Source organism: Sparus aurata, chromosome 1 (assembly GCF_900880675.1).
Source record: "Sparus aurata chromosome 1, fSpaAur1.1, whole genome shotgun sequence".
NCBI lineage: Eukaryota > Metazoa > Chordata > Actinopteri > Spariformes > Sparidae > Sparus > Sparus aurata.
Genome location: NC_044187.1, coordinates 1,364,092 through 1,380,282, shown reverse-complemented (window position 1 = coordinate 1,380,282; position 16,191 = coordinate 1,364,092). Strand labels below are relative to the sequence as shown.

Below are 16,191 nucleotides of genomic sequence, written 5' to 3'. Positions count from 1 at the left end.
AAGGCCAACACACATGGGCAGGTATCATCACGGCCCTCCCACTCTACCCCCTTAACCACTCCCTGTACCTGCAACAAAAAGTAGAGGTAAACAGGTAGGCAGAGTGGGAGGGGTCGTCACAAATACCATAACAAAACGGGCAGCATCCTGCTGAACGATGGCTCGCTTGACTTCAGGCAGAACATCAAATATTGACATGAGGAGGACACAAAGTGTCAGTTTCATTACACAGCATCATTTTCTTAGTGTTTATCTTTCACTCCAACACCTGAACACCATCGCTTGTTTATAGAAGGTTTATCTTTTGTGTCAAAAACCTGCAAATACATGCTAATTCTGTAAAAGTGATGTAGTTAACCCTTAAAAAAACTTGTTCTCCCTAAGGCCAAAAAATGTCAACCTCCCAAAAATTGCTATAAAAATGTTATATATTAACATTTTTTTCCACTTTAAAAGAGAGAATCTTTTAAAACTACTTCAGGCTGAAATATACATATCAAATATTAATAATATTTTGGGGATTTTAACCCTTTAAAGGCCAGTATATTGACATAGATCCACAGGCTGGGTTAGGGTTAACCCGGCCAAAATGAGCCGCCCCACGTGAGCCTGCAGTTCCTCCTCGTCCACATCTCACCAGTCTGGGATTGAGCATCTCCCCTGCAGGTTTGTCGAGGCCACAATATGCTGCAGGATGTCGGGTCACTGATTTGGGCGCCGGCATAGTGTGTAGGTCCAGCTGGTCTGTTTCTACCTCCTCATCTTCCTTCGTGTCAGCCTCAGAGGCCTCGGAGGAGGATGACGAGCCTCCTCGCACTCACAGCGCAGGATCACTTCCAGAGTCTCCTGTGTGCTGTAATGTCCTCAATCTCCAAAATGACTCCTGCACTACGTTTAACCATGGCTGCACCTCCATAAACAACCTGAGCCAGAACAAAAAGCAACGTCCAGTTAAGTTTTGGTTCTTGTTTTTTTAAGTTTTAATTTAAATTTAACATTTATTCTTGGTTGAACAAATGATTCATGGTCATTTCAAGTACCATTTTATTCTTTCTTATAACGAAAAGGGGGTAGAAGTTGTTAATTAACATTAACATTAATAAGGAGTTTGGGGTTAAATGTGGCTATCAATGATAATTAATGATTATCAGAGATAAGGGTTTGGAGTCTTTGACAGAGTCGAGGTTGGCAACATTCACTCTTGTACAATATCGAATAGACAGCACACCGGTCCTTAGGTCGTTTAGCTGAGCTGCAGAGAAGAAGTTATTTTATTTCAGTTATATTGATGATCACACTCTGAAAGTTGTTTTATTTTGAAAAACCCTTTAATAACATCTGCCTGTTCCTCTTGCTGTGCTTCACACAAACCTGTTTCAGTTGTTATAGCCAAAAAAATAAGCCCTGAAGTTAAAATGAGTGGAACACAAACGTCTTCAGAGAACAACTGTGGCCCAATGATGAGACAGAAGAAGAGCCAACGACTGCGGAGAAAAAGGAAGCTACATGTCGGGAGATTAACAACTGTCCTCGAGCTGGCTGAACTGGAGCTGTGGGGACGGCGAGTGGACAACTACTGGACACTGCAAACGACGGTGGCCTCCAGAGGCTAAAAACATGGCTACTCAGCACCATGAGTCAAACCCGCCTCAACAGTGTTGCTGTGTGCCATGTACATAAAGATGATGTGAGAAAAAAACAAAGAGAAAAACATTGGGCCTCATTCATGAACCGTTCTTACGAACAAATTTGTTCTTAAGTCCCACTTACGAAGATTTTACGAAGATTGTGGCATTCATGAATTTTTTCTTATCTAGGATTTTTTCTTAGGCAAGAACAAATCCTACGAACACTCAGGAGTACTCTTACGCACATTTCAGTGCCGAAATGTTGGCATGGTTGTGTTTTCTTCTCTTGTGTAGTTCAATAAAATGCAATATTACAGTGATAATTCTGTCATATTTATTCATTTATTTATTTATTTCATATTTTTGGTAATTTACAAAGAATTTAAATTCTAAAATAAATAAAATGTGCCAATGATTTAAGATAAATCAAGTAAATTGGAAACATGCCATCAATTAGTAACCCCCCCACCCTATTTATACGTGGCATTTCTCCATCCAAGGCCCGCAAAACAATGGCATATATATTGCTCCTGCGGCTTTCATCAATGTAAGAACACAGCTGCGAACAACTCTGAGGCTTACGAACGAGTTGGTGAATCTGACGTGGGTTTTCTTAAGGAACCTCTTAAGAACATCTTAAGAAAGAATCTAAGAAGATTCTTAAGAAGATATTGGTGAATGAGGCCCATTCTTACCACAAGTAGTCCAAGATTCACATACTGCTGAACTAAGCACTTCCTAGACTACTTACATGTAGAATATTACTGTGTACTGTCTCACCTGGAGAAGCCTGGAAACTCTGTGAGGATTATGATCTTTGATTTCTCCAGTGCATTCAACACCATTCAGCCTGCACTTCTGGGGGATAAGCTGGAGCTCACGGGGATGGACCAACCCCTCACATCCTGGATCCTGGATTACCTCACCAGCCGACCACAGTATGTGAGGACTCTGGACTGTGTTGGACACAATAATATGCAGTACGGTGGCCCACAGGGAACAGTCCTGGCCCCTTTCCTGTTCTCCCTGTGCACCACAGACTTCTACCACTAATCACCTCACAGACATCTACAGAAGTTCTCTGACAAGCTGTCGTCGGCCTCATCAGGGATTGGGACGACAGAGCCTACAGAGAACTTATTCAGGACTTTGAGGACTGGTGCCAGCAGAACCACCTCCAGCTCAATGCCAGGAAGACCAAAGAGCTTTCTATGACTCGCTGGTCCAACTGTGTGAAGGAGAGGTATCTCAGGTCCAGGTGTGTGAAGGAGATGTACCACAGGTCCAAGTGTGTGAAGGAGAGGTACCGCAGGTCCAAGTGTGTGAAGGAGAGGTACCGCAGGTCCAAGTGTGTGAAGGAGAGGTACCGCAGGTCCAAGTGTGTGAAGGAGAGGTACTACAGGTCCAAGTGTGTGAAGGAGAGGTACCACAGGTCCAAGTGTGTGAAGGAAAGGTACCAACGGTCCAGTGTGTGAGGAGAGGTACCGCAGGTCCAAGTGTGTGAAGGAGAGGTACCGCAGGTCCAAGTGTGTGAAGGAGAGGTACGCAGGTACAGGTGTTTGAAGGAGAGGTACCGCAGGTCACGTGTGAAGGAGACGGTACCGCAGGTCCAGGTGTGTGAAGGAGAGGTACCGCAGGTCCCAGGTGTGTGAAGGAGAGGTACCGCAGGTCCAAGGTGTGAAGGAGAGGTACCGCAGGTCCAAGTGTGAAGGAGAGGTACCGCAGGTCCAGGTGTGTGAAGGAGAGGTACCACAGGTCCAAGTGTGTGAAGGAGAGGTACCGCAGGTCCAAGTGTGTGAAGGAGAGGGTACTACAGGTCCAAGTGTGTGAAGGAGAGGTACCACAGGTCCAAGTGTGTGAAGGAGAGGTACTACAGGTCCAAGTGTGTGAAGGAAAGGTACTACAGGTCCAAGTGTGTGAAGGAGAGGTACCGCAGGTCCAAGTGTGTGAAGGAGAGGTACTACAGGTCCAGGTGTGTGAAGGAGAGGTACCGCAGGTCCAAGTGTGTGAAGGAGAGGTACTACAGGTCCAAGTGTGTGAAGGAAGGTACCGCAGGTCCAAGTGTGTGAAGGAGAGGGTACCGCAGGTTCCAGGTGTGTGAAGGAGAGGTACCGCAGGTCCAAGTGTGAAGGAGAGGTACCACAGGTCCAAGTGTGTGAAGGAAGAGGTACCACAGGTCCAAGTGTGTGAAGGAGAGGTACCGCAGGTCCAAGTGTGAAGGAGACGGTACCACAGGGTCCAAGTGTGTGAAGAAGAGGTACCCACAGGTCCAAGTGTGTGAAGGAGAGGTACTACAGATCCAAGTGTGTGAAGGAGAGGTACCACAGGTCCAAGTGTGTGAAGGAGAGGTACCACAGGTCCAGGTGTGTGAAGGAGAGGTACCACAGGTCCAAGCTAACTTCTGGCTTAGCGCCTGTATTTGGAGAGATTGTTAGTTTATCCTGACAAAACGTTTGATTCTGATCATTAACTTGAGCTGTACAAATTAAATGAGGCAGGAATAAGTCAGCATACTGAACAACAACATTGAGCTTGAAGTTTAACTTATTGTTACTATTTAACAGCCGGCTGGAACACGGATTCAGTTCCTGGTGATGATGCTACTTCACTCTCCCATGAAATACGATAACAAAATGGGCAGCATCCTGCTGAACGATGGCTCGCTTGACTTCAGACAGAACATCAAATATTGACATGAGGAGGACACAAAGTGACAGTTTCATTACATTACATTACATCATTACACAAGGGAGAAAAACACAAATGCAAACTCATCTGTTGGCAATATGATAAGAATCAATTGCCTCTTTATAAAAGGTTTACCTGGTTTCAAAAACCTGCATATACATGCTAATTGTGGTGTAAAAGTGATGGTGTTAACCTTTTGTAGAATGTAGTGATTGAAACTTTAATAAAAAGCTCATTTGTTCTATAAGTTAACTTTTCTTTTCATGTAGTTTATAGATCAGCAGCAGGGAAAATTGAGCACTTAACAGATGAAATGATTTATGATTTTAAACATCACACACAGTTATCACAAAAATATCACTTTCTCTCTTTCTGTCATAATCTCCAACTGTCACGATCTTATCAAGGCACAACAAACAAAAAGCCTCAAAACTACCTGGTTGTGTTGACATTAAAATATTTGTTCATTCAGTCCTGCATAGTTCCTTGTTATTGTGTATTTACAGAATGTGTATTTTCAAAGATCCGCCTGTTGTGACGTCATGGCGCCTTCTGCAGATATAAGACGTGAAGTCGTGAGGCTGCGACAGACCGAAGGAGAAGCAGCAGTTTGTCTCTGTTTCCTCTGAAGGTGAAGCCTCTTCAGTTCAACCTGCAGGTGAGTTCAGACAGGTGAGCATCCGACCAGGAGACAGATTCACTTTTGTCTTTTTGGGATTCTTCCTTCGACCCAAAATGACAGAATTAGCAAAAAGTTGAGCTGAAGGTTGTAAACGTTTGGTCACGTTGCAGTAATATTTGCTACACAGACTGTGACTGTGATAACGATGGTGAACGTTGCTCCAGCCGGACCGACTTTTGATGCAGTGTTGTGGTGAAGCTCCGACCGTCACTCCCTGTTGTCCTGAGCGTGGTGTATTTTCATGGGGAGTGACGCGGATGAAGCTTCTCTGCAGTCTTGTTTCTGTTCTCTGATTTAATTCTTCTTGTGTCTTCAGAGTCTCAGACAGATCCACATCAGCGGTGTTACTTCCAGCAAAAACTGACGATGAAGGTGAGTCTGTGAACTGATGTCTGACAGATGTCAGAGTTCTGTCAGTGTGAAGAAGCTTGTGATATCTGACTTTGACCACACCGACCTGAAACTAGAATCCAAACTGCTCAATCAGTGTGTGTGATTCAAACCTCGGTCCAAATGACATCATGTCCTGTGTTCAGCTGCTCTCAGTCGTCGTCCTCCTCCTGGCTCCAGCGCTCACCAGCGGCATTAAAAAGCATCCGAGGGACTGCAGTGTCATCCATCAGGACAAGAGCCAACGCAGTGGTGTGTTCACCATCTATCCTGATGGACCCAGGTCTGCTGTCCAGGTACACTTCCTCCTCTCGGGGTCGCAGGTTGACATTTATGTAAACCAGCAGGTGTTTTCCTTTTGAGGCGGACGCTGAGTCAGATCATAGGATCATCAAATGTCTGACCTGATACTTTCTGTAGTGTTTCATCCTAATCTGGTCCTTTCAGTCAGTAATCATCAGACATCAGCCCGTCGTGGCACACACAGCCTCATGTATACAGTTCAGACAGCTGTGACTTCACTAACTGACTGTGTGTGTGTGTGTGTAGGTGTACTGTGACATGGACTCACTGAGAGGAGGCTGGACGGTGAGTACTGAACTGAACTTCATCCAGTCATAGCTGAGTGGTTTTCAATATGAAGCTCCCATCACAATAAATCACACACCAGTAAAACTGTGTTGAACCCTGAGCTGTCAGGTGTTTCGTGTGTTGGTCCCTCCAGGTGTTCCAGAGGAGGATGGACGGCTCGGTGAACTTCTACAGGCCCTGGGATCAGTACAGGACGGGCTTTGGGAGCGCTGCTGGAGAGTACTGGCTCGGTGAGTGACGGAACCAAACCAACCATCATGTGACCTCATGAAATCAGGATCAGGACCACTTTAACACAAATAAGACATTTCAATTCCAAGAAAAAACAACCGCCCTAGCAACGTTGAACTGGACCTCATCACGGTCCGTGTGAAAGTCACTGCTGAGGGAGTGGAAACATTAAACTGAAATTTAGAGTCTAAGTCTTTAGATGAATCGGTTCTTCCTGTTACTGTTCACAGTTTGTTTATGGCCTGATATACTCTGTGTGTGTGTGTGTGTGTTTGTGTGTGTGTGTGTGTGTGTGTGTGTGTGTGTGTGTGTGCAGGTCTGGACAACATCCACCACCTGACTAAAGGCCGTAAAGTTGAGCTCCTGGTCCAGATGGAGGACTTTGAGGGGAAATCAGTATTTGCTCGTTACACTTCGTTCTCTGTTGGAGGAGAATGTGACGGATATTTACTGAAGGTGTCTGGATTCATCAACGGAGGGGCAGGTCAGTGAGTCGACGGCGGGCTGTGAATCATTCTTTAAGAAACACGAGACATCGTTGATGTTAGAGAGTCGACAGGAAGCTCAGATGAGATTAAATACTAACAACTTGATGTGCAGACAGGACCTCGGTGCAGGACGCCAACAAGGCTCAGCTGGTCCTGCCAGACTACAGGACCAGCCACTGAACAAGAGACGGCCATTAAAATGCACTGATATGATTTTTAATGCAGTAATCTCAAGAGTTAATTGTTGGGTAATCAGGAGATAATCAACCTGTTATCAAGAGAAAACTACAGTTTGTTGGTCAGAGATCAGCAGTGTCAGCCTGCACAGATGGTGTCTGATTAAAATGATGAGGTCAAAGATCATCTCACCTTCAGTTTGACAGAGATTCTGATATGATTCACACACTTTTAAAAAGCTTGTATGACGTACTGCAGCTGCCCTCACAAGGTACGTACTGTTTCCTGCAGTCTGGATCCAACTGGGACACACGACTGCTCACAGTACAAGAACGTAGTTCTGCCACTGAACTCTCACATGTCAGTGAGCTGTCAGAGGTTTTATTTCCACGTGACACACCGTGACGTATATCTGCCGCTGTGCAGAGGATTGTGGGTCAGAACAGCCAGAAAGCTGGCTGGCTTCATACTGAATGATGAGGCCGGATGAAGTCGGACATGCTGGTGTTTCTGTCACACTACACTTCACATACAGCTGCATCTCAGTAAATTAGAATATCATGGAAAAGTTAGAATGGAAACTTTCATATATCAGGCACAGTAACACCACAGTCAGCTCACCAGCTGCTAGTAGTTCTGTCATGTGGGCAGGTGAGTCCTGCAGGAAAAGGAAACCAGCGTCTCCAAACAGCAGAAATCTGCTGTAACATTCTGGCTGTAATCACCAAACTTCAAACTAGAATATATCAAAGTTTCTGTTTTTGAATGAAGTTACGGAATAAAAGGAACTTTTCCATGATATTCTAATTATTTCAGATGCTGCTGTACTTCATATTTGTTGGGAATAGATGGTAGGGCAGGTGTGGTTATTAGAAAATTATAATTATTCAAATTAAATTAATAAAACTTAATACAAATTATGATTAAATCACAACTGTTCCTTCAGTCCATCTGATGAATCAGCGTAGTTTTTTTAAAGTTACGCTGATGTTTAAAGTTTATATTAATCTACCACCACTGTGGTTCTTGTATGTGTTTCTGTAGGAGACGGCCTCAAGCATCACAACGGACAAAAGTTCACCACCTTCGACAAAGACCAGGATGTCTGGGGAGGGAACTGTGCAAAATCATTCCTGGGAGCGTTCTGGTACGGAAAATGTCACGCCACAAATCCCAACGGGGTTTATCGTTGGGGGGCTGATAAAACTCTCTATGCTGTTGGAGTGGAGTGGGCCGTGTGGAAGGGTCATGACTACTCTCTGAAGAGCATCAGGTTTAAGATCCGTCCTGTGCACTAGATCTCCAGGACCATCGTACAGCAGAATATCATCAGCTGACCTCTTCAGTGATTTCTTTCTCTTTCTATCATTAAGCATGTAATCTCTTAACGGGCCGAGTTTTCCTGAAACTGGTTCCCAGCACAGTCCAGCAGCACACCAACCCATGTTAGTGAACATCTGTGGTGTCTCGCAGCAGCAGCTGTTAGCAGCAGTTAGCAGCAGCAGTTAGCAGCAGCAGTTAGCAGCAGCAGCAGCAGCAGTTAGCAGCAGCAGTTAGCAGCAGTTAGCAGCAGGATGGAGATCCGTCCTGTGCACTAGATCTCCAGGACCATCGTACAGCAGAATATCATCAGCTGACCTCTTCAGTGATTGCTTTCTCTTTCTATCATTAAGCATGTAATCTCTTAACGGGCCGTGTTTTCCTGAAACTGGTTCCCAGCACAGTCCAGCAGTACACCAACTCATGTTAGTGAACATCTGTGGTGTCTCGCAGCAGCAGTTAGCAGCAGTTAGCAGCAGCAGCAGTTAGCAGCAGTTAGCAGCAGCAGTTAGCAGCAGCAGCAGCAGTTAGCAGCAGGATGTAGATTAAATATTTTTAGAGTGAATAATTAGAAAACTGGTGCCGTCTGCTGGCCTTTAGAAATGTGGGCTCAAAGTGAACATAGGAGCTTATGAGGAAGTTGGTGGTCTGTGAACTTCCATCGCCTGTGATCAGCACAACATTGATAAAATCAGGCTGAACTGGTGAACTGACCTGCAGCAGTGACTCCTTCAGCTGGACTGCTGCTCCATGTGAGCCAGCAGGACCGTCAGCCCGTCTGCAGTTAATGGATAAAGATCTATGTTTAGTCTCACGGTGTGTTCATCTCTGCACTGTGTTGATATTTGGTGGAGGGTTAAACCTTAATGTGAATCATAACCTGCTGTATGATGACAATAAATAAGAAGCTGAGCATCAACTGATGTGATCTGATGTCTTCATGTGCTCAGATGTGTTATTTGTTATGTCTCCCAGTATGGGGCGCAGATTGTAAAGTTGCACATGCTAAAATAAACTTTTTGCCACATTTAGCAACAAACCATGTTTAAAAAACATATATGAATTTTAAAATGCTACTTTTGTACTTTGTAATATTTACTTCTCTTGTAAAAATATAACGTCAATGTTAAATCTAAATGTTAAATGTTTAATCTAAACGTTAAATGTAAATGCTAAATATTACATTTAAATTTCACAGGTGAAACAAAATATTTAAGTAATATGCAAATTCACACTTCCTGTCACCTGAAGTACCAAAATAAAAGCATGAAGAAAACATGGCTACGCAGCACAGCGACCCAAACCCACCTCAACAGTGATGCTGTGTACCGTGTACATAAAGACAAGCTGGACTGGTAAACAGAAAACAGGTGGCTGAACAGTTTGTCTCCTGTGAGGAGGGCAAAAAGAACACTTTTGGTTCTTTGAATGAAAGGGAGTTGGTCACATGTTCATTGGTCAGTTTGTTCAATGTCACATTGATCGACCATTTTATGTAATTGTAACCAATTTTATGTAATTGTAACCAATCTTTTGAGCAGTTTGAGTTGGCAAAGTTGATGAGTTTGTGTAAATTAATTCAAATAAAAACATATAACAACAGAACACACAGCCATTAAGATTCTCCCCCCACAAACCTCATCCATCCCCCACACTTTTGAAGAGCTTGCTACGCCCCTGTTCATGATACCTTCAGTTCATTACCGAGAATAATTACTGTAAAAGTATCGTATGTTTCACAGGTCTGAGAGGGAGACTGCAGTCTGACCCAAATTCAGAGCGGTTTCATTGCGATTACCGTAAATTTTGCGGTTGATTTGACCAAGCAAAGCGTGAACCACGGCTGGCTGGACCGCAGTATAATGGCGTCACCTGACAAAACAAAACACCTACAAACCACTGAGGGGAATTCACAACCTCTCATCTTCAGATCCACTGAGTGTATGTTTGTATTCCCCATCAGCTCCAGCAGATGTAGACAGAGATCCACTAGATTAACTCACAACTGGAGAGAAAACAAACACTGACAGTCAAACAGTGTGACACACCTGCTCTGTGTTTACTGCCACACCACCTACTGGGCAAAGAGGGAATTACATCTAAAATGTCCCTTTAAAAGGCAGAGCCTGACAGTCACATACCTGAGGTGATGGTTATTGATCAGCCCAGACTACAGAGAGCAGCATGATGATGTCTGTCTGCAGCTAGCTGCAGTTAGCATCTGTCTGGTTCCTCTGTGGGATCATTGAACTGGGTTCTGACCCGTCCAGGTTCTGTTGATACAGATAATCTCCACAGATGAACTCCACTCTGTGATGTGTGAAGCTAAATTAACTGTGTAGCAGTAAGAAGCTAATGCTAGGCTACAAACAGATGACATCACAGTCACATGACTGAAACGTCTCCACCACTAAGAGTCTTACTGCACAATTACTATCCAGGTTTTCTATAAACTGATCAATGTACAAGTTGTAAAGTCAGAGTTAGAACAGTGTGTAACTAAAGTGGCCTGTAAAGACGGACTAGTGAGTAGATGAGTCTCCGTGTTCGCTGTGAGGACGTTTAATGTCCCCGACAACCTCTGTAGTCTCATTCAGACACTCGTTAGCAACCGCTAACTGTTTTTAACACATGAAGAGCTTCATAATTAAACTGTGTACCACAACCAGACACCTTATTTCACACAGTTAACAGAAAACACATTAAACAGACTAACATGCTAATATGCTAGCTGATTTGTCATAGCTGAGGGTCGACCACTCGTGCTGTAATCACAAACAGTGACTGGAAACAATACTTACTGTGATGTAACGCAGTAAGTATGGTCTTTTGCAGTTCAACAAAACTTAAGAGGGTTGAATACATTTAACAGGCCATCGTTCTCTTTGTTGATTAAAGATGCAGCATGTGTCGTCCTGTTGGGTGCAACGAAAGTTAAGATGGACCCGATCTGGATCCAGAACATAGAAAGTCTGGGTCCAGATCAGATTGGGTCCTTGACTTTCCTGGAAACCAGTGAGAAAGAATGACAAAACACCCTTTCCACATGACCAAGACTTTACTTCACAGCTCAGTGCCCATCGGTCCCGTACAAACACAACATGGGCTCCAACAACCATCAGACTTTTTGCACTGTCAGCAGAATCCAAGCAGGTATAACTTCCTCTCATGGTTAACCCTGTTTTTCTCATGCGTAAAAAACAGGCATAGTGCCAACACATCGGAACAGAAGATTAAAGACTTGAAATGTACACTTTGCTTGGCAAGATAAAAAATAAAGATTTTATGGGAAATGATTCTATTATATACATTTCAGAGCATAAACAAAAATAAAAACACCCAGAAAATAGAATGATTAAAGCATGCCCATTGTCACACCATGAGGAGGAGGCGAGCAGCGAGCTATTTATTTTCTGTTCACATCCAGCTCTTCTCTTCATCCAAGACCATAATGAGTACAGGATACAGTGAGGACTTGTTTATCATATTAACATTGTTTGGGCATTCGAACGGTCCAATTTGATCTTTTTTGGGCCTGTTTATCCCAACAGGAAGGGGAGAACTATATCAAATAATTTAAAGGTACAGAATTTTGTACATGTTGTTTTCCCTCTACAGATTCAATGTATTAGTGATATACTTCACCATGCAATGTGATCCAAGCAGGGTACTGTCAATAGAAGAGTAATATAGCTGTGGACAAGCTGGGAGTATTGTGTAAGGTGAGAGTCTCTGAAACCGGACGTGTTGGAGGCCATGATTCTCCACTCCAGAAAGCAGTCAGATCGAAGACTGACCAGGGAGCAGCAGATGTATCCATAGCACCATGGCAGCCACGCTCCTGTACGACAGTCAAGATTACTGGAAGCCCATAAAGATAGTTCAGTAAGCTGTCCTTGGAAAATATAAGAGGTCTGTATACATGAAATGAATTGAAGGAGGTCATTGTAACATCACAGTCTTATATGGAATCTGGTGAGAACCTTTGAGGCGTAGCTTGTCCGAGGACTGTTTATACACAAACATGTCTCAGCAACGAGTCTCTTTGTATTATCTAGCGGGCACCGCCTTCTCCCTGGCATTCAGCTTTCCCTTGGCTGCCCCGGCTGGTTTCGGCCTGGCTCTGGCGGGCGTGGTGCCAGAGCAGGTCTGGGCGGTGGCTTCCTGCGAGGCGCTGCGCCGCATGGTTGTTGTAGTCCTGGGCGGGAGCATGGGGACAGTTGGGGCTCGAACCGAGAGGGGCTGCCTGGACGGACATACTCTCTGAGGAGAGGGGCTGTCAGTCCTGCAGTGGGTGGAGCTAAGGCTGCGTCGGGTTCCAAACAGGACTCGGAGGGGCATTCGAGGGCTGCCGGACGGGGCAGGGGCAGTAGAGGGACGGGGACATGAGGAGGATGACCTGGGTGAAACTGGTTTGGATTTCCGTTGAGTGTTGAGAGTGCTTAGTCCAATTTTCTGATTTCTGTGGAAAGAAGAGCACAGTGAAGGTGTTGTTTCTTTAAATTTAACTCCTTCAACATCAAAACTTTTATACACTCAAAGAGATGAAAAGAATCATACCCGTTAGCGAAGGATGTTGCTCCTTTGTTAATGGTGGAGTCTGGCATGGAGAGAGGAGAAGGAGCAGCAGCAGCAGCAAGTCCAACTGAAGGCCTCTTTATGGGGGTGACGGGCCGAGGGATTCTGCTCCTACACTCCTTGGAGCCTTGTTCTTCTGTCGTTTTGAGACGGGAACTCCTCCTGGACTCATCCAAGGTATGTGTGTCTTCCTCTGAGCCGGTGGTGGACAGAGTTTCAGAAGCCCTCCGACGCTCATCGTCCCCAGAAGATAATGATGACGACGTCCCAGACAGCATCCTCCTCCTCATCCAGCGACCCTGTTGCTTCTGGACCAGCATGCGGGCCAAGTCTAGCTGCCTGGCTCGCTGCTGAAGCCGAGCTCGAGCTGAAAGGGAGGAGGACTGTTCTGAGCCAGAGTCCTCTTCAGATATGAGGACTGGTATTCTGCTTCGGATTCTGGGCTTTATGGCAGCAGGAAGTTCTGATTCAGTTGTCTGAAGCATGGCTGCTTCAGCAACAGATGATGGCTGTTTCTTAGGTTCCTGCACCAGATCTTCATGTTCATGAACTGTTGACATGGCCTCTGGAACAGGCTCCAAAGACGGGGCAAGGATAGCTGACGGACCATTCTCAGTATTGGGATGTTTGTCAGCTTGTCCCTGTTTGTCAGCTGGCGTAGTTTGATCTGGCACTGAATCCTCTGGAGTAACGTCAGTCACTGGTGCTCCTCCGTGCTCACAGGTGTCCTCATCTACAGCTGATGCCTTCATGATGACCAAGACTTCCCGGTCAGTGTCCTTGGCAGAATGACCATTGGAAGACATGACATTAAGGTGTGATGTCTCTGCAATATGGATAAAAGTGCGCTCTACTTTGGTGAAGGGTGGTGATGCAGGAGCGATGGGAGTGGACGGCCTCAGGTCTGACCTGAGAGCAGGAGACAAACGGCCGGTTTCACCAGGTTCAGGCTGACTCGCCTCCCCAACTAGCAAGCGGTCATTACGAGATGGGAGGCCACATGGCGTGGCCAACTCCTCAAGAACATGATCACCACCAGAGGGAGACTTGCGAGTGTCTCCAGGGGAGAAGAGGACCAGGGTTTTTGAAGCATCCTCCAGGTCAGGGTCTGCATCAGCAGCTGAGGTGTGCTCCCTCGGGCCCCTCTGGTCCTCGGCCATGAGTGTTGAAGGAGCAGCATCTTGGCTACGTTCAGTGCTCTTCTGACTGGCCTCGCTGTTGGACTCACTCTTTGTGACATCATCATCCTTTGGCCCCGGAGGTTCTGGGACATCTTCGTCTGGCGTGGCAAAGCTCCGGCGCTGAGGCAAGGTACCCGTCAGCATGACCGTGAGGAAATCAGCCCTCTTGGCCTGCAGCTGAGGAAGGATGTGGAAATGCTCCTTCTCGTCACTCTGGCCTTTTGTCCGATAGTCAGGGGAGGGTGGCGACGGCATGCTCTGCTCGGTGGGCGACAACACCTGGAAACAATACAACAACACTGTATTACAACTAAATCCACATGGAACAAAAACATTATGGATATAGTTTACTGACGAAGCTTATACACATCACAATACTTTGACAATCAACATGTATGACAAAGATACACAATCACTCACACAATGTACCAAAACAACTCAGTACTATAATCTCTGGCAGTGAGATGAGGCTTGTTGACACAAATCAATAGAAAAAAATGGAAATAAGTGGTAAGGATTTAGAGGAAGCTAACGTGTAGTAGCACCTTACTAACATTCGCTAAGAAAGACAGCAGGAAGGGATGTATTTTGCCCCCAAAACCATTTTAATGTCATTTTGGTTGTACACAAGCTTTTCAAGATTGTCTAGATTACATACATTGATATAAAAGGCACAAAAAAATGCATTGCAGAGTTTATCCTTAGACAGCACGCAGTCTGATATCAGGTGATTTTCAAGTGTTTCCCTTCATAAAGATTTAACATACAGCCTGTACATACATACTAAACCCCGCTAATTATCATGCTATTAGAGATTAACTGCAAACCTAATGACTTTCTACATTTCTGTATATATGTACACAGTTATCATTTGGATTTACAAAAAGTTTAAAATACATGCTTTACCTGTAAATTATACAAGCAGTACTGTACAATCATATAGTGATAGAAAAGAAACATAACTGTATTGTACACGTGAAAGACACTCACGGATCAACACACTGAACTCTCCTCATCACCTCCACATCAGAAACTCTGCTGTTATTGCAAAAACTTTAAAGGAACATTCAGGCATTTTAATGAAACGCTCTTGTTTTTGTCATCAGAGTCAGATGGGAACTGCACAGGACACAGTTTCAGTATTCCAGTGTAGAGAGAGGACAAGGATGCGTTAACCTTAGCTTAGCTTAGCACAAAGACTGAAAGAAAGGGGCTAGCCTAGCACCATGAAAAGAGAAGTCAAATTTACTTCCCAACAACTCTAAAACTGACCGATTCACATGTTGTTAAATAAACAGATTTAGAAATAGAAAAAAACTGATAGATTAATGTTAGCTTCACTTCTGTGTGCTCAGTAAAGAAATATGTTGAGCCTCGCTTAGCACAAACTAGAAGCATGTTAACACACTAGCTAAGCTCAATTAAACCTTACAGTGAAATAAAATCCACTTTCTAACAACTGTGTGATTTACACGATGCATCTTGTTTACTGAAGTGTTGAAGGAGAAATGTTTTGTTTTAGCAGCAGTTAGCATTGAAGCTATTTATTAGCCAACACTCGCTGGGAGCAGTTACTTAACACAGCAGCTCTGCAGACCTCAACTCATAGTGTGGTTGTTTGTTTTAGCTGACTACAGAATGGATTGCAGACTAGCTTTAATGCTAACAAGACTTGTGCTAAAGTAGAAGCGGAGCTAGCAGTTTCCACCTGCTTCCAGTCTTTGTGCTAAGCTACGCTAAACACCTCCTAAACCTCTCTCAGTGCTGTAAACACATGGATGAAAACGACTAATTTTGGACTGACAAAAAATATTTCTTAAACTACCTGAATGCTCCTTTGAGAATGTGGCGCACAGTCGCAACAAGCTCAACATGGAGACGAGTGTTCACCTATAGACAAGATGCAGTTTTGTTCTTCCCACAGACACATTACCTATACAATATCACCCTGTTATTCCATAAAGATCAGCACTAACATATAAAATATGCAATAAAACGTATGTCTGGGAGGAACTATACAATATTTTTTTAACATTTATATAATTCTACTGTGTGATTCATGAGGTATAAATCTTTTGTGGCAGACTGTGGAAAAGTTTTGTGGGACTTTTAAGCTAAATCATCTTGTTTTTCGAGGCTTCAAAGCTGCAGTAATGTTGATGGAAATAACATTTTACTATTAATAAAACTTTCCAATAAATAGATTTTCTGGGGCAAAGATAACCACTGCCTGCTAC

The 16,191-nt window shown here is 44.3% G+C and overlaps 2 protein-coding genes across 5 annotated transcripts in view; one reads left to right on the top strand and one right to left on the bottom strand.

Annotated features, from left to right (window-relative positions):
• Nucleotides 1-4,904: 4,904 nt before the first annotated feature.
• LOC115578562 (microfibril-associated glycoprotein 4-like) lies at nucleotides 4,905-9,114 on the top strand. Of its 2 annotated transcripts, none has more exons than XM_030411601.1 (7): nucleotides 4,905-4,974; nucleotides 5,315-5,370; nucleotides 5,535-5,684; nucleotides 5,938-5,976; nucleotides 6,113-6,209; nucleotides 6,527-6,694; nucleotides 7,920-9,114. In XM_030411601.1, exons 2-7 carry the CDS (start codon nucleotides 5,365-5,367, stop codon nucleotides 8,171-8,173), a joined length of 714 nt encoding a protein of 237 aa, XP_030267461.1. In that variant the 5' UTR covers nucleotides 4,905-4,974; nucleotides 5,315-5,364; the 3' UTR covers nucleotides 8,174-9,114. The 2 variants fall into 2 exon arrangements, with proteins under 2 accessions (XP_030267461.1, XP_030267451.1); XM_030411591.1 differs by having other exon boundaries at nucleotides 4,939-4,988.
• Nucleotides 9,115-11,234: 2,120 nt separating this feature from the next.
• ttbk1a (tau tubulin kinase 1a) overlaps nucleotides 11,235-16,191 on the bottom strand; it is a 48,304-nt gene continuing 43,347 nt past the window's right edge. For all 3 annotated transcript variants that reach the window (XM_030404216.1, XM_030404142.1, XM_030404261.1), the window contains 2 exons: nucleotides 12,756-14,233; nucleotides 11,235-12,657 (listed from right to left, as the gene is read on the bottom strand). In XM_030404216.1, the coding sequence (XP_030260076.1) occupies nucleotides 12,246-12,657; nucleotides 12,756-14,233 (1,890 nt within the window). In that variant the 3' untranslated portion in view covers nucleotides 11,235-12,245. The remainder of the gene's footprint in view (nucleotides 12,658-12,755; nucleotides 14,234-16,191) is intronic.